We start from the raw sequence: 18,972 nt of genomic DNA, 5'->3' as shown, positions 1-18,972 counted from the left end.
TCCTTCCTTCCTTCCTTCCTTCCTTCCTTCCTTCCTTCCTTCCTTCCATCAATGGCTCTATGCTCCCATCCGCACATCTTTCTTATGCTTATTTTATTTAATATTGACTGACTATTCACTGTATGTAACCCTCTGTGATAGGGGCCCAGCGTGATAAGCTGATACATATTAAAATTCATAGAGTAAATCAAAATAAAGACTACTTCATGAGGGTTTGAGAGATCAACTGTGAAAGGCTAGGTTCACAACCACCCCTCCCCCAAGCTTCATGAGATAATTCTAGTGATATTTGGATGAACATGCATTCCGATTTAATTGCATGCTATTAATATATTACAATAATTCTTACAGACCAATGAGATGTTTTTGCAGAGAATTTATGATTTGGCGTAATAATCTCTTCGTTTGTAATTTAGGGTAAGAAAGTAGGAAAAAGAGAACAATTAATCTTGCCTGGACTTGGTTGAGGTGAAGGCAATCTGCTATCCAGGAAGCATGCACAAATGAAAAGGCTCTGTGCTGTCACTGGAGAGGAAGCATTGAGCAGAACCTCCCAGCTGTGAACCCATCTGCACCCAGAAGTGGCTTCTGAGGGATGTCTCACAATCAGTCAAGCCTACCTTTCCTTTCTGAGCTATGCACAGCCTTAAGTGTGGCTGTTGGATTTACATGCTCTCGGGCTGGAAAAGTCACTTTGTTTTTGAATCTCAATAGTTTCATTTGTAGCATTATTTTATTGCATATGACAGTTACTGAAGCTTATAATGGTGAATGGTAACATAAATAAGTCCCCAGCACACAATGAGTTCTTAATATGTGGTCAACATTGGGAGCTATAGTAACGATGTGTGTAGATAGTCCTTTCCCTCATCTTCCTGACAAATGTCTGTGGTCCTGGAGACTAGAGCAGTTTCTCAAGCAGTTGTGTTTTGAGGCCATTTTTGTCAGAGTAGGGGGAGGTGTGCCATCCAGGGAGATGCTGTCAAACGCCATACTAGGACCCTCACCTTGCCCTAAAAATTAGTCAGCACTACTGGCACTGGTGTGGAGGCTGAGAAACACTCTCCAGAAATGAGAGTTGTTAGTTAGAGGCAAACTAACTGTTTCCAAGCAAATAGTGCATGAAAACATAGAGGAATGAATGGATTGGACACAGAACTATCCTTAACCCCATAGGGTTAAAACTTAAGAATATTATGTTTGACCTGAAATAACAGTAAAACTACCTCATGGATACGTTAATCATGTTTTGTTTACTTGGTGGCTTTGGATGGCTATATATATATTTTTTTGACCTATGGTTCCAAATTTAATAATTAACAATATCTAATGTTTACCAAAGTACTTAGCACATGACAATTACTGTGGCGAGCATCCTGCATACATAACTACTCTCAAACATCACAATTGCCATTACTAGTGCCTAAGGGTGCTAAATTAAGTAAAGAGATTTGAGTCTGGTGCCAGTGTTTGGGTGGTTAGCCACTACATTCTTCCTTCCAGACACAGGGAGCAGAAAGGATAAGTCATATAGAACTATAATCTGTGTGTCACAGAATTTTAAGGATATTCAAAATCACGGGTCAGCAATAATTTGTATCCACCTGAGCTACCTTATAAATAGACACCTTTGAATAAATATGACTAAGCACCAAATTCAAGGTTGTTTATCTGACATTGAATCTTTACACAAGGCTCTTTAATACTGAACATTGCTCGTGCATCTGACAACTATTGATTTGACCAATGTTTTCTGCATGGAATATTTGGAAATGATGCATTAGCCAATAATCTGGATCTATACTGTGGTACTGTCTCACAGAACCCCAGTAAATCACGTGTGATGATTGGGGAGAGGCATTTTTTTTTAGATTTATGTATTTTTTCCTTCTTATCTTTTGTCTAACTTGTATACTCAGAAGCTTGTTATCAAAGATTGATTCCAAATCTCTTCCTGTTGTGACATTCTCACAACTTCTGTAGAATTTCAATTTGGTTTCCTCTGAGGACTGTGAAGTCTGGCAAGCTTCCCTGACCAACTTATGTGCAAGAGGAAAAGCCTAAAAGTTACTGAAGGACTAGAGGACAGTTGTATTGTCTCAAAGAGCTCTGTAAAGCCTGCAGAGCTGTAACAGGAAAGGTTGGACAGTACCAAGTGAGGAAAGGCCTCTTTATGACACTATTGTCCTCCTAGCTGAAGACATGGAAAAAATCTAGAAATGCTTGAAGAATATGTGTCAAGAAGATTAGCTGTGAGCAGGGTGGCAACTAAGTTTCTGAATGCCAATTTTTTTCCTGCTCTGGCGCATCTGTTTGTCCACCTAAGCCTCCATGTATCCAGCCATTGTCCAGTGGCCCCAGGCATCAGTTTTTGGGAGTCCAGCTCTGGCAGTCATGCACAGTGCATGCCAATCTGGGCTCATCTTCTGCAGTGCCTTACTTTTCCAGTGTCAGTGTTCACCCAAGAAGGTTGTCATTGCTGGAGAGAGTGAAAGCAGAATTTGAAGTGTCATCACGGCAAAGTAGATTGTGATGGTTAGTGAAGGGGAAGTAAAGAACAGTCCCCACTGAGAATCCGCAGCAAATGGAGTAGTTTAGGGAGGGGCGGAAAGGGTGTTCGCCGAACCTCATCGTGATTCCTTACCTGAAGTGCCCTTTTCTCCTTTCTCTCCTTTCCTGCCGTCTCTACCGTCCCTTCCAGGAAGGCCGATGCGACCATGGGGTCCAGGAGAGCCATTTGCTCCAGGAGGGCCTGGGGGACCAGGTAAGCCAGGGATGCTGCAGATATACCTGGGAGAGTAGCTCTCTCCCTTGGCCTGATTCCCCCGAGGTTGTCCACTTACACAGATGGCAAGACTTGTCACGTAGAGCAGCACAATCATCTTGGGCTCTAGAAGAGAAGCACAGACATTAGAACACTCTCCAGGGAGCGGCTTCGGCACAATGGAGTTAGTGTGAATGGAAGATTGGACATGTCCAGAAGCCCCCGCCAGCATTTGCTTTTCCTCACAGTGAGAATCCGGCTTCCTCTTCTGATTTAAAAATTCATCAACGTATCTTTGACACAGACTCCTCAGTGCCTTATTCAAGGACTGACATAGCTGAAGGGTGAAAACATTCTAAACACACTTCTTTTAGCAAAACATCATTTCCTTTTTGCAAGATTAATGCATTATAAAAAGAAAACGACATGTTCAAATGACTTAGATAAATACCAGCACAGTGGCCACTATTCAGAGATAATTAATTGCCATTTACAGTTTAGTATATTCACATTTCCAGTTCTTCTTGTGTGTCTGTGTTGTGAAAAAAGGTGATATTATGTCAATCCTGTGACTTAGAATTTTGTTTTTCATTTAACGTTGATTTAAGCTCTTCCAGGGCCAATTATCTGTACCACTGATTACTGTCTTTCTCTCTCCTCTCTTATATGTGTAGAAGTTGTTTACAGAATTGTGCCAGTGTAACACACACTGTACCATCCCTCTCAGCTAGCATGCATCCATCCGGTTCTTAGAACTCATGGGGAAAAAAGGAAGCACTTTAAGAAAGCCATGATTTTCACTTGTTAATCATGTGTAATGCCAATGAGTGTTAATTGCAGTACTGTGAATGTCCTGGGGGAGTCCGAAACTTTAATTTAAAATCTGCAGGATATAATGCCTCTGTGTCCCATTAAGCTGTTAGCACTGGGGGTCAATTAAAGAGCCGTGTGAACTTAAACCATGCTCAGTGCCCTGTGTGCCCTGAGAAGCAGACACAGGTCTCTTTAACTATAACCTAATAGGATTTGGCTTCTTGCTCCACAGAGGCTGGATGCAAAGAGCAATGAATGATTTATTAGCATGACATCCTGGCATGTAGGCTGAAAGTGTGGGTTGTGTGACCTAAGCTGGGGAGACGTGATTTTTCAGGTCATGTCATCCTTAGGGATGAGCAGTTTCTTCAATGGCAGGACGCGCACAGGTGTTTTAGGTAGATTGTGCAAATAAGGTTTTGAATGGCTGGACCTGTGCTTGATCTGGACAACATTCTCCTAAGGGGACTAATAATGAAATGTGGGAGAAGTGACCCAGGTGTTATTTTTGACAGCCATCCCAGAAAATTTGAAAGGCACACCACACACTATACCACTTTTATGGTGCCCATGGAAAAATTATAACATCTTGAAATTATACCCAGAATTCACCCCAGCTTAGGAATAGTAACTTAGTAAAGAAATGTAGGTGAGATTTTGGAATAATCTCAAGTCTTAGAATCTTATCATCAGAAAAGCTAAAACCATCTATCCAGTGTTACCAGACCCTCCCACCAAAGGATGAAAACCTTTTTTTTTTCATGTTCTAGGTACTGAACCTGCCATATAATATTATATCAATCTGTGTTCTGTTACTGTAATGAAATACATGAGGCAAGGGTTCACAAAGAGAAGGGTTTATTTCCTTTAACTGTCTGGAGGCTGAAAATCTGGAGACTGAAAATGCCACCTGGCCCAAGATCTCTAAAAGAGCGTCTGCCTTGGCGGCATCACACCATGGCATATGGTATAAAGGTGGTAAACAGGGAGACAGGAAGCCCAGACAATGGAGAGTGCCTATTTTGTGATTTTTGCTCTGGGTCCTATTCCTTCAAGCTCCCATTGCCTCTCACAACCACTGTAATGGGACCAAGCTTCTAACATTGGAACCATTGTTTTAAATTATATCCCAAACTGGGCAAGCGCCAACCTCAAACAACCATTCTTAGTGTTCAAATGGGATTAAGGCACTTTCTGACAAACCCTGTGATTCTGATAGCAACAGGAGCTCTTCGGGGAACTTCACGGAAGAAGGACCAGAAAGCTGAGAAGAGCCAGAGGACCCAAAGGACTTCTGCAAAAAGTTTCTGCTGGACATGGGCAGGGACGTTGTCCCCACAAACTCTCATCATCTGTGGCTGCCTGCCAAGAGCTGCACAGCAGCACCACACTCCACATCCCAGTGTCAGTAAGACTCACAGTATCTTCCCAACCCTGAGTTGAGAAGCCACAGGCAGTCTATGGTTGCTGAGGAAGAGAGAGTTTTTCTTTGGAAAAGGAAATGTGGGAGAGTATGGTAGGAATTGTAGTAATATTGTATTGTATTCATGTATTTTTAATTTTTATTTTTATATGAGCTGTTTTAAAGAAGACCCAGGTAAAAGGTAACAGAATGAGGTAGCTTGGAATGTGCTTGGAAGAAAGACTACTTCACTGATACCCAGCGGCATATGCTCAAAGGAGGAATAAAATAAAGCAACTAAAACAGCTTGATCACTGAACAAAAGGGCTGCTTTCCATTGACAAAAGCACAAGAGAGCTGTCTGATACATGCTTGCATGCAGCTCCAGTTATTACTTTTTGAGTGTCACTCAAGATGATCATTTTTTCTTAATTAATTAACTTATTCACTTTACATTCCAATTGTAGTTACCTCCCTTCTCTCCTCCTGGTCCCACTGTCCCTCCCTCTTTCCCATGTCCTCCTTCCCTACCCCACAGAAAAGGGAAGCTCTCCCCACCAATTCACCCCAGCACATCCTGTCACATCAGGACTGAGCACATACTCTTCCTGGTGGCCTGGTGCTGATTATTTGTTAACAGTCACCAGCAAAGAGGAGCAAGGTGCGGTGGTACTCACTGCAAGTCATGGCATGATGGTGAGAGCCAAGTCTCAGGACTCAGTTCACGGATGAAGATGAGAGAATGTGGATTACCATGGGAAACCACAGCGGCTTCTCACCATGATGGTTTTAGTTTTCTTTAAGAGTCAACACCACCATGTCTACAAGATCCACTCGATCCTCACAGCCCTCCTTAAATCATGTGACTTCATTTTGATTTTCCTCCTCAGTCCCAGTTCTAGTTGCAAAGGATTCCTTGGTGTCCCTCAGAGGCACCTGGTTCAACCTTCCTTAGCATCATTGCGGTTTCCTTGTTCTGGATAAAATATCTGCACCAAGATGTCTAGATGGATTAATTCCTCACTTCTTCCTTGAAGTCTTTCCCATATGTCATTTTTTTTCAGTACAACCATTATCATCTTATTTAATATTGTGGAATGCATTTTTAAAATGTCTCCAACCCTCCTTATTCTTGCTCTATTTTCTTTTTTCTGTCCTCCTATTTCATTTAGCATCTCAACCCACTATATTATCCCTATTTTACTTTGTGGTATAAATATTTTTTTTTTTCAGATAGGACCCACAGCACCCAAACTCCAAAAGGGCAGGTATCTTTCTCTTATTTAACAATGGGCCCAACATCCAAGTTGGGAAGAGAGACTTTGGAGGATGAGACATGAGTTCTGTGGGAAGAAAAACTAATGAGAAATTATGAGAATATTATAAGACAAAGGAAAAGAAGATTAAAATGTTTTCCCTGGACCCATGGGTTTTTGCAGTGTTTAAGAGTATACATTAAGAACTTAACTGATTTAGGTTATATGGCCTACAGTACATAGACATATTAAAATATTTTTTGCAAATGTAGATAATGCATTTCTAAAAACATAAAGAAAAAGCATGTGTAATTGTAAGTAGATCTAGTGGTTTTTAGATTTAATACTCCTGAAGGTGTGTCCTGTTGCCACTTCCTGTGTGTTCTTCTCCAGGTTAGCTTTGTGTACAGACAGCATTCTCATGTTGCTTTCAAATCAGTCATGTTTGTGGGGTATTTGTTCCAAGACCATCACTTCACCTTAGGCACCAAGATCCAAAGAGGCTCCAGGTCCTGATATAAGCTGGTGCTGTGTTTGCGTATAACCCATGCACATCGTCCTGTATACTTTGAGTCACTTACCTCTATATGACTTATTATATCTAGCCTAATGTGAGTCTTTGTAACTGTACTGGTCAAAGAATAACAAGCAAAAGCCTGCACATGTGCAGTACGTACTTAATCATCGCTTGGTATTTGTCTGTGATTCACTGAAGGCGGGCATGTGGAAGCTCTGGGTAGAGTCTCGGTGCACCTATCTATATTGACATCTCCTCACATAAAGGCACCACACTCCTTTTGTTTCAGTAACTCTAAGATGCCTCTCATATGCATGTGTTATATTTAACCAGTGTCTTACCAGTGGACATTAGGGGTATTTTTATTCTTTTGTTATTATAACCGTTACCATAACATTTCTTATGCTATAATATATACTATTATGTGATACTAAATTTATAGTAATGAATATTTATATTTACCTATCTCACAGGCTTCATGGCAAATGCAGAAAATATTTTTTCTAGGGTTTCTTCACTTTTTAAAGGATTCTTTTTATTTTTAATTATGTGTGTCTGTGTGGAGGTACACGGGTGTGAATGCAAGCACCTGGTTGAACAGACCAAAGATATTGGATTCCCTGGAGCTGGAGTAACAGGAGGTTTTGATGTTGCCGTGGGTGCTGTAAACCAAAACCAGATCCTCTGGAAGCAGCAAGAACTCTTAAGCACTGAGCCATCTCTCCAGCTCTAGTTTCTAGTTTTTTATGTACATTTAAAATATTTTTATCATTAAAAAAACCTTTTCTAAAGTCTACTTTAATATGCTTAGAATATATCTCCCACTCCAAAATACTAAAAATAATTTTACATTTATTTCTATTCTCACATTTCATTTTATCACATACAAAATTTGGTCCACCAGGCTTTTTCTGATGAAAAACTGCGAGGCAGCAATACATCTGTACATTTCCAGGACCATTTCCTGAACCATCCTTTTTCATCTATGCTCAAAGCTTAAAGCATTGCAAGGAATTTGGTTGTTTTGACTGAGAATAAACCACATGAGTCAAAACTTTACATTATAATGATTTTGGACAGCTTGAAAAGACATAATTTGCACAGCACAAAACTAATCAAACTATACAACTCAATACACATTATAATCCAACCTTAGAATATATTTAAAATCCTCAGGAGAAAACATCTCCATTAGCAGTCCCCTCTCCTGCAATATGCTTTCAAGCATTGGCTAGAATTATGCAAATTTATGTAGAATAAGTACTGACTTGTATTTTTTTTCCACTTTTATGCTTCTTTGGACTTAGAAAATCAAAGCTCGGATATAATGCTAATCTCAAACAGGCTCTGAATTCTAAATGTAAATGATTTTCTATTCTAACCATTTCTTTAGAGATAAGAAAGTGACAGGTTTTTAGATTTTAAAACATGCATTTAAAAACATGTATATGCTAAAATTTTTATGTAAGTATGCAGTTTGAATCTTTAAGGAAGGAGGTAGTTTATTATAGCATGCAGTATTTTTTTAGTTGTAGAATCCTTTATTGAAAAACTAGCCATATGAAGAACCAGGCAAGACATAGATTAAGCCAATGTAAAGACTCAGCTTCTAGAAAATGTTTTGTAACTTGAAGTCTCTTTGTAAATTGGGTAATTTTTTTTTTTTTTTTTTTTTTAGTTCTAAGAATAGAAGATGTTATGGATGAGAACAGAAATGCTGGAAAACAGTTCAAGAACTCAAATATGGCCAAGCAATCTCTCTTATGGAAAGATATAAAGAATTAAACATAGGGACATTAACTGATATTTGCACACCTTCGTTCAAGCAGCAACATTCCCAAGTGTTCACTAATAAATAAAGAAACTATGGCACACATACGCAACAGCTTTAACAATCAGAATGCATTTGATGAATGCTATAACATTGTTGGGCTTTCAAGGCATTATGTTCATAAAACACTCAAGTCAGGAAAAGGATAGACACTAAAAGATAACTTTTATTCAGCTTTCCTAGACAAGTCATATTCACAGAGACAACAGTTCAAAAGCTGGCACAGCCAGGATTTGAACTGACATCTTGTTGGAAACACTGAATGTTCTTCTAGTGCTTCATGACAAAAGACTGGATTTGATTAATTCAAGTTCAAAATGCGCTTTGCCTGGAAATCATTAGGAAGATGAGAGGTTACTAAGGAGGGCAAAAACAAGAGCTCTCCATGGCTTTTGGGGTGAACATTGCTCAATATCAGGATCTGTTCAAGCTTCACTAGCAGGAGCAGTGAATTTGAGACAGGATGGAGGCTTGAGCTTTCTGCACCCCAGTTCCTTCTCGGGTGAGTTCCTCAGCTCCTTGCACCTCCCATTTTCCTGTGTAGAACTGACTATTTAAATGAGATCCTTTCTTCTCTTGCACCTATTCAGATCCCCTGAAGGCCACACAGCTGGTTTTATATCTATTTGCTTGCTCATTTCCCTGACAAAACATAAACTCCATATTCCTGACGTATATTCCATGATTTATAGTTTTGCTGCTTTATGTAAAGGGCTATGATGGCAGAATAGTGAAAAAAAAAAAAAGAAACTTGGACATTTGGAAATATTTTTATAGTTTACAGATTAACTCCTAGTCCTTATCACACACCCAAGGACCCCTTTGTGATAGGCTGCAGGGGAGAGCCAGGGCCAGAGACCATTGCCCATGACCTAGAAGCTAATATCAATCAGAGATTTGGAGTTAGGTCTTCACTTTCTGGATTCTTCCTATAGAGCTACCTGCTCACAGAGCTAAAGACTCCATCATAACGAAGATGGTCCATGAGATCTACATTTGCTAAAGTTTTGAAAAAGAGAATAAACACCATACCGTGCTCTGGGAGGGTAGGTTGCTGCAGGGTTCCCAACGTACAAAAGTCAGGCTCTTTCCTAAGAGCTCAGTGAGAAACTTGCTTTGGTACCAGACAGAATAGCAGGTCCAAGTTCTCAAAGATTTCCAAATAGTTGTGCTAAAAATAATCTTCTCGTTTAGTCCCCAAGAGCCAGAGGCCCTGGAAGTCATTCATCCAGCAAGGCACAACTCAGAGATCAGTAAAAATTATGGTTTTGTTTGGGACAAGCTGTAAGTGCCGGCTTTCCTTGACTGGTAAGTTTGGAAGCTTACCATCTCTCTTTCTGTGGCCTCCTCTTTTAAAGATTTGCTTATTTAATTTTTTCCTCTTTTTATTGATTTTCCAATAAGATGGTTCCGGGAAAAAAAATTACTCAGTGACTGGAAACTGGTTGTCAGCTTGGAGAAAAGAAGCTTTACTTCTGGGGGGATTTTAGATGGGGACCAATATTCACCATATTTTGGTAAATATGGCAGGAAGTGGGCTTTTATATACTGCAAAAGAGAGGGTTATAAGAACTGTATTGATGTTTTCTTTGTTCTTTGCTGAACAGACAAATGATTGGATGCTTTAGAAGGTGGATATATCTTTGTCCATATAGATAACATTTTCTAACAAATCCGAAGGCAGAATGTGTCTTCAAATCCTGACTAGTTGAGCGTTGCTGCAATCAATGCCTTTGTTTCCATTTGATATGTATTTTTTTTATATCTCCTTGGCAACAGTGATCTGTAATACATGATGTCATTTATGGAAATTATGTGATTTTAAAAAATCTTGTTGTTATCCTGTTTTCCTTCTAATTCTTCTCAGCAGTAACAATTCTAAATGAAGGAGATTGTTTGTTTTTCCCTAGAGTCTTGGAAGTGAATACTGATCCCAAATGTGACCAGAATGTGACTGGGCTTTTATTGTAATGTGATTTACATTACCTTTGGGCGCCCATCCACCAAGCTGGAGGGTAGGTTCTTTACATTTGTTGACTGTCAAAACCTGAACATCATCATGGCATGTGCAAAGTCTTATCAGTCAGTTGTTTTATATTCTAAATCAGTGTAGAATTCTAGTCTTAGAGAGTCCCTATGTTTACTTCTCATCATCAGATAAAACATGCTTAATTGTTTCTAAGTTTTCTTATGCTCCTAATACGTGCTAATAACTTGCATTGAATGTCAATCATGGAAAACTTAATTTTAGGCGTCCCAGTCTCTTATATTGGTTCTTTATATATTCTTATATAAAGAATATTATATTCTTTCTTTTTTCCTTTATTTTTATTTTTGTTGTTATTTTATTTTGTTGTCGTTTCACTAGGAAGCTCTGGCTGTCCTGGAACTCACTATGTAGACCAGGCTAGCCTTAAACTCACAAAGATCTGGCTAGCCTTGCCTACCAAGTGCTGGGATGAAAGGCATGCACCATTCTACCCCGATAGTGTTTACCACATTTATCTGCCAATATTTTTCATATCTTTAAAGGCTCATAGTATTTTTTATGCTCTTAAACATTGGATTTTTGCTTTCTCTAAAAAAAATCACTTTTTATTTCAGATAACTCAATACAATCTGTATCTTCATGACTTAATTTTCTCTGCAGAGAGAAGGAACTTTTTTTTTCTGTAAGAGCAAATTTTTTTAATTCTTTATTAATTACACTTTATTCACTTTGTATCCCCCCTGTGGTTCCCTCCCTCCTTCCATCCTAATCCCTTCCTTCCTCCCCCCTCTGCATACATGCCCCTCCCCAAGTCCACTGACAGGGGAGGTCTTCTTTTCCTTCCTTCTGATCCTAGTCAATTAGGTCTCATCAGGAGTGGCTGCATTGTCTTCTTCTGTGGCCTGGTAAGGCTATTCCCCCCTCAGGGGGGAACCCACTTAGACACTGAACTGCCATGGGCTACATCTGTGCAGGAGTCCTAGGTTATCTCCATGCATAGTCCTTGGTTGGAGTATCAGTCTCAGGAAAGACCCCTGGGCTCGGATTTTTTTGGTTCTGTTGCTCTCCTTGTGGACCTCCTGTCCTCTCCAGATCTTACTGTTTCCCACTTCTTTCATAAGATTCCCTGCACTCTGCCCAAATGTTGGCCATAAGTCTCAGGATCTGCTTTGATAGTCTGCAGGGCAGAGCCTTTCAGAGGCCCTCTGAGGCAGGTCCCTGACTTGTACCCTCTTTTCTCAAGAAGGAACTTTTGAAATGCCCTCTTTGGATGTTCAGAACTAAGATGCAGATCATACTTTTTATGCAGTTATATTCACCCTCATTTCAGATGCAGTGGTAAAAATTTGTGGCTAGAAAATAGGCTGAAGGGAGCCTTGACTTACATTAATGCCTAAGATTCCAGTTGTGCAGGCTATTTGCCTCAAGGACAAGGCCTTATTCAGTTTTTTTTTAATTTATTTATTTTCCTAAGCATATATTTTGTATTGCTCTTAGCTCATGCTATTACTTTCCTGAAGTTTTTGCTTGCTTTTCAATTTAATTCAGCTCAACTCATTCAAATCCATCCAGTGTTCTCAGAACACCTAAAAAAGCATTGTGGGAACCCAAGCTCTCAAAAATGAGAAAATTGAAGCCCAGGACTGTGGTTGCTACAGTTTCCTTCATTCCACACTCTACTATGGGCCAGTTTGGAGCCGACACTCACAAAATAGAAAATTGGGAAATTGTATATAGAATTAGCCCTCAATGGTGGGTCTAAGGTGGTTCATTAGAGCACTGGACACACACACACACATACACACAAATATGCCATTTTGTTAGTAACTATAATTGCTTTAAAAAGATAGTTCCAACTAGTATGTAATGAGCTTATGAAATCAAGCATCAGTTCCTTCAGTCCTGTCTACATTTTCTTGTCCTCTTTTTGCAGGTAAGTTCCATAGGGAGCTTGATCTGTAGTTAAGATTCCTCACCATGCTATATATTTTATTCCTAGGGTGTTGCTAACTTTACAAGACCAGGTTTCTGCACACACAGTTAGTCATCTGCTGGGCTTTATTAATGTAGCCTTCCCTTCCTCCCCTCAGGTGCACTGAGCTCTCTTAGAAATCAACCCTTATTGTTCTAGGTTCAGAGTCATACTTAAAGTATTCCCTGTGGCTTCAGGCCCTATTGACCCAAGTCCTAACACACCCCCTCTCCATCTTTTTAATCCTCATCTTCTTCATCACTGTTTCCTCCAGAACCTCTCCCTGGTACTCTAAGCATTTATGAGACTCTCCCTGAACTCTCCTAACATGCTATTTGGACCTTTCTATGCACATAGTGGCTCTAAACTAGATCTACTGAACTAGGATACCACTGGCAAAGTATAAGCTCTGTGGTTTTTGCCCAAACCTCTCTGGGCGATTCTGATGGAAAGGCAGTCTTTGGGAACTTTCACCTGTCAATCATCTTCTTTTATTCAATGCCTCATCTTGTTGTTCTGTTACTACGTGGTAGACAGGGCTGGATGGTTGACTTTATATCAAGTACAGTTTATGCTTATAGAGTCAAAGTTGAATAGAGAGGACAGACATTCTTCAAACAGTCCCAGAACTGTGCTCGACGGGATGTTAAGAATTCTCAACATTCTAAAATTTTAGTTGAGAAACCAAGACAGAGAAAAATACACCATCAGTGAGTGTCAAGTACTTTCTGGGAGCTGATTAAAAATCAGAAGATTCTGACATTCACTCTCTTTCTTTTTCAGTGTACCATTGACAAGAACCCCAAAGAAATCACTGAACATGTTGGGGTGCCAGTGGAAAGAGTGCTCCTGGTAGTTCTTTCCTTCATACTGCTATCTGAGCTGTGACTGAGAGTCTTGCAGGTGTCTGGTCAGAGAGATGTAGTAAAAACTGGTCATTTCCCCTGGTTACAGCCACTGAATGTTTGGAAGGCAAAGGGGACTTGAGAAGAACGAGCAGAGCAGGGTCAGCTATGGCGAAGCAAGTGTTCCAGGAAGTGAAAACAACTAGGCAGCTAGACGAGACTGGACTACCTATACCAGGCCTGGGGCTACCACAGGGAGTTTCCCCGGGACACAGAAGCTGAGCTGGTATGGGGGCCTCACTGGACATCAGCTTGGAAGTGAATTGTCCATTACCAGAATCTTGTAAAGCACAGGAGTCTCAGGGATGTCTCTGGTGAGCTGCTAATGCAATTAACAGAGTTGACATTTGACCACTTGGGGCAGGTAGCAGACCCTGACAGGCAGGAGGGGTGTGTGTACATGCCACTTAGGTAGTCTGATCATTTTTTTATTCTCTTACCCTCTGACCTAAGTGTAGAGGTGACAAAAGTGAGAGAGAGCTGTGGTGGTAGGACCTAGTTAGTAGTGGAAGAGCATCTACATATTGGGCTGAAGCCATCAAAAAGGGGCAGGTTATATATTGGATGCAAAGTAGAAGTTTTTTAGACTAGTCTCCTTAGTGTCTGAAGATGAATCATGCAGACCTACTTAAGTGGTCATGTGTCTAGCGTTGCCAGAAATCTGAAGAAATTGGTTGATAGATGATGAGAAGGTAGGGAAGAATCAAACAACTAGTGAAAGAAAGATGAACTTGTTTCTTACTTATTTTATGTGAAGGACAGATATTTAATCAACTTAAGAAATTTTGGAGAGTGTTTCAAAGACACAGAGAAGGGGTTATTGGGCATTTCATAGGGAAGAGAGTTGAATGTACGGTTTAGAGGATATTTGTCTAAAGGAATGATATGATATGATAAGGAATGATATGATAAAGCATATAAATGTGATCTAAGAATGCCAAGCAGAGGAGGAGGACAACTCTGTCAGACTGAGAGAAGGCTGCATCAGAGCATCCAGTGCAGAAAAGAATGACTAGACGACACTGAGGACTAATGAGCATGATGGTGTCCCTGGACCATGGAGGGCTCCGCTTCTCATGGAAGGCTCTGCTCTTTATCTTGGGTTAGGTAGAAGCTCCCACAGGGCAGTGAGCCAGCATTGGGGGCAGATTGTTGACTTCTCCCTCTTGCTGATGCCACTGATAATGATAAAAGAGACAGAGCTGGCAGTTGCTGACATTTTCTGGCTTTACAAAGTGGCCTAAAACAGTGAAAGGGTTCAGTCTGGCTTCTGACCTCAACCTACTTTCATTGTAGTGAAGAAGGAGGTTCAGGTGAGAAAAGGGTTTACAGATTTTTTTAAGTGGTAACACACTGGCTCATTGAATAACAAGTACAATTGACCCCTCCTGTGTGCCAGGCATTATACCAGGTCCTGAGCATACAGACTTGCGAGGAGAAAGCAAGGTCCAAGTTTGAATCCAGTGGAAGATTTACATTATTCCCAGGGAAGGGCCTTAGAACCCCACTGCCTGATTTTCTCATCCATTAAGAAACAGCTTCCACAAGAAGTGACCTTTACATGCTTTTGCCTCGTTTCTATGCTGAGCCAGAACTAGCACTCGGGAAAGCTCTGTCCACTAAGCACAGCCTCACCAAGACCCTACCCCTAACTTTACATGTAGAAGACATTGGCTTTGGCCTTGGTTTTCTTATTTTTGATATGTACAAATACTCATTATTTAGATAGAATAAAGCATCTATCTAAGGTTATGAAGCCTATTTTTCATAAAATATCACTTTCTTATATTCAAAATGTAAGGGTTTTGTAAAAGAAAAAAATTACAGGAAAGTTCAAACACAGGCAAAAGAACAAAGTGTCTCATGAGTTCACATCCTGAGCTCCTACTTCAGTGGTTACCGAGGCTGATGCTCTTGCCTTAACATCTCATACTCTTAGCTGCATTTTGAGCACCAACAATTCTGAGGTGCAATTTTTTATGTGGTTATCAAGGTGTTTTTTCATAAAATTTTCTGTATGCTGGGAAGAAGAGCTCTCTGATGACTTATTACAGAAATTCCAAGAAAACTTGGGTTCACTGTAGGCCAGACTAGGAGCTGTGGATTCTTCAGGAACTTCATCTTCCTCAATCTGTTGAGCATGGGTTAGGCTTCTAGTAGGTGGCCAAGTATATACTTTATTAACAAAACCTGTCACATTATTTCAAGAGAACTTGGGAATTACTAGAGAACAGGTCATCCTTTAATCTTGGAATGTAAAACGTAACAGGGCAAAACCAGCATCATTCTGACCACCTTAGGTGTGGATGGCTACAGACTTGAGCACGTCAGCTTTGGAGTGTGTCTCTTAGGGCAGGTATATGTGCAAGTGTATGTGTGTGCAAATGTGCGGAGACAGGAGGACAGCCCTAGCTGTTGTTCATTGGGCATCATCCACCTTGTTTTTGCACACAAGATCACTCCTTAACCTGAAGCTTCCAAGTAATATGGGCTGGCTGGCTTGCAAACCCCAGGATGGGTAAGCCAAGTAATACAACCACACTCAGGTGTAGAGTGAGGCCACACACTCTAGTGATGCTCAAAAGCAATGTTGTAGGAAGGAAGGCAGCTTCCAAAGCCCACATGCTGAGATCGTGCCAACTGGCACCAATCCACTGAGGGCTGGAAGAGGGCAGAGAAGCAGAGGAAGGTGAAATTTTTGCTGTGCTGGCTGACTGAGCTGGGTCTTTGATCTCCTTCTGCCCTGGGCACTGCTGGCTCTCAAACTTTGGGACTTGGCCTGGAATCTTCACTATTGACTCACCAGAGCTTCGTAATTTGAGCTCACTGGCTTTCCAGACTCTTCCACTTAAAGATGGTAGACGAGAGGGCCTCTCTCCCTTTGTATGCACATAGCCTACCTAGGAAATCAATCTTTGGATCTCAATGTTAAATGTTGAGAAATTATTTACTTGGAGGTTTTACCTTGAGGTCTACATCCACACAAGTTTTGATGTGGAGATTGAGTTTCTTTTTTTTATTGTTGAGAGACTGAAGGGAAGTGAAATCAAATAGAATTATTGATGTATTGTTATGGGAATGACCAAAAACCTTTTATAAAGACTATTTTAATTTTTATTGTATGTACTGTGTCCATATATGACTTATGGATATACATACCTGAATTCAGAGGCCAGTAGAGGGTGACAGGTTCCCTGGATGTGTGAACTCAGGTCCTCTGGAAGAGCAGCAAGTACTCTTAACTTCTGAGCCACTTCTCTCTCTTTTTACTCCCCCTTCTCCTTTTTTCTTTAATTTTCTGTCCCCTGTGATTTTCACATTATTTACCCCAGTCCTACTTATCTACCTATTCCCTTGAATATGCCATCCTCCCTTGCAACTTCTTCCCAAAAGGAAACAAAAACCACATAAGCAAACACAAAACAATAGACAAAACAAAACAAAGCATGGAAAGCATTTCATTGTGGAAGCTGTAGTGTGTCACAGTGTGTTAAACAGAATACTCCTCTGTCCACATGTCTTCATTTGCAAATATTCATTGCAATGAGTAATTGTCTAGTTCAAGGTCTCTGGCTTCTGCATACCTTCAATATTGGATCCCCATTGGAACTACTCTAAGTTATCCTACTGTTGTCCCTTGTCTTGGGAGATCCTGCAGCTTTGGGTCAGCAGGACTGGCTAAGTTCAACCATTTGCAGATGATATAGTTTTTGGGGTGGTTCAGGCTCTGGGCCTAGGTGTTAGCGGAACTGGCAAGTTTGCTGGTTTTCCCTTATCTACACCACCAGGGTTAGCTCTCCAGTACTGCTCTGGCTAGGCCATCCAATGCAGTTATTGGCAGGAGCCGGGGTCAGCGCTCCTGCTCTCATGCCCTCACTCCTCTAGAGGCAGCTCCACTGTGCAGTCCAGTCGAGGTGTAGGGCCCATTCTCCATCTTTGAGGGACAGGGCCAGCTTACCTGCTTTCACATTCTGGGGCCTGGCTCACCTGTGCTTTTACCATTAAGGATAGTTCCGCTGTGCTGCCCCTGTAAAATGCAGGGCCTGCTCTCCCAAGGGCTAAAGCCAGTGAGAGTCAGGGATAGCTCTCCTGCTCTCATGACCTAGGAGCCAATGCAAGTTGCAAGGCCAGTTCTCCCTTACTCTCCCTCTCTGGGATGGCTCACTCACACCCCCACTACCAGGGCCAGCTCTACTATGCTGCCTAGGCAAGGTGCAGGGCCCACTTTTCTGAGTGCTGAATCTAGCAAGGGACAGGAGAGCCATCTCTTCATCTTCCCAATGACTTTAAGCCTACTGTTTGAGATGGAACCAATACTACTAAAGTGGACAAGAACCTGAGACTAGATAGGCTTGGGAAAATCTACTACTATTATTTGGCTACAGAAACATAACAATAAAATAGCTCCCAATTCTATTGTTGTATATAGAGTTCAGTGCACTGCTTAATCCTCATCAGAGAAATGTCTTCTTAAAGTAGATGGTAATTAATACAGAGATCTACAACTGGAAATGTGCAGAAAGTGGAACTCAGTCCTAACTGGGCTGTCTGTATCAGTCACCTTCTTTCAAGGGGCACGGATCTATGCAGAAGAGGAGGTAGAAAGATTGTAAGAGCCAGAGGTGATAAATGACCTCAAAGAAACAGTGTATTCCAGACACAGGAGGGCCAGTGCTTATATGAACTCACAGAAACTAAGACAGCTTACACAAGATTTACAGAGATTCAAACCAGACAAAACCTCAGCATGGAGAAAGGGAAGGGAACACAAAGTTCCACCCCTAACCAAGAAACTATTGGCAACTGATACCTTCTGGAAGAGAAAGAAACAGTTTTCTTCAATGTTGTGATACTGGGCATATCAGCCAAACTCCAAGGCGGGTCCCATGCTGAGAAATAGTTGGTCAACACAAAATGGACTTAATGGTGTGTGTGTGTGTGTACAGGTGCACAAAGAGGCCAGGCTAGGGTGTTGGATCCCCTAGACTCACAGGTGATTATGAGACACCCACACATGGGTACTCCAGTCTGCAAGAACACCACCGAGTAATCTTAACTACTGAGCCATCTTTCCATCCCTACAAAGAGTACCTTTGAACAATAATCTTGATTCATTCATAACCTTATATCCTTACATAACCCATATGCAGCCCAAGACTGGCACGCAGACATTCTCAACATATTTTGGCTGAGTTAATGATTAAGTCCAATCGAATGTGCTAATACAAGCAGAAAAATTAGTCATTGATAGTTTTTCTAGGCAACTGCTGATTAGAATGTATCAAGAATCAAGAACATAAGCTAGGAGTGGTGGTGCACGCCTGTAATCCCAGCACTTGGGTCGGCAGAGGCAGGCAGATCTCTGTGAGTTGAGAGCAGCCTGGTCTACAGAGTGAGTCTGGGGCAGCCAAGGCTACACAGAGAAACTCTGTCTCGAAAAACAAGCAAAAAATGAAGACGAAGAAGAAGAAGAGCAAGAAGAAGAAGAAGAAGAAGAAGAAGAAGAAGAAGAAGAAGAAGAA

At 41.0% G+C, this 18,972-nt stretch overlaps 1 protein-coding gene across 1 annotated transcript in view; it reads right to left on the bottom strand.

The window, feature by feature from the left end:
• Positions 1-18,972, bottom strand: part of C1qtnf7 (C1q and TNF related 7) — a 102,153-nt gene that overhangs the window by 3,333 nt on the left and 79,848 nt on the right. The window contains exon 2 of the mRNA XM_055624214.1: positions 2,645-2,890. Within this exon, the coding sequence (XP_055480189.1) occupies positions 2,645-2,890 (246 nt within the window). The remainder of the gene's footprint in view (positions 1-2,644; positions 2,891-18,972) is intronic.

The sequence above is a fragment of the Psammomys obesus genome, unplaced genomic scaffold, assembly GCF_907164565.1.
Source record: "Psammomys obesus unplaced genomic scaffold, mPsaObe1.curated_primary_1811, whole genome shotgun sequence".
NCBI lineage: Eukaryota > Metazoa > Chordata > Mammalia > Rodentia > Muridae > Psammomys > Psammomys obesus.
The sequence above is the reverse complement of the archived record's forward strand: the minus strand, read 5'-3'. Positions and strand labels throughout refer to the sequence as shown.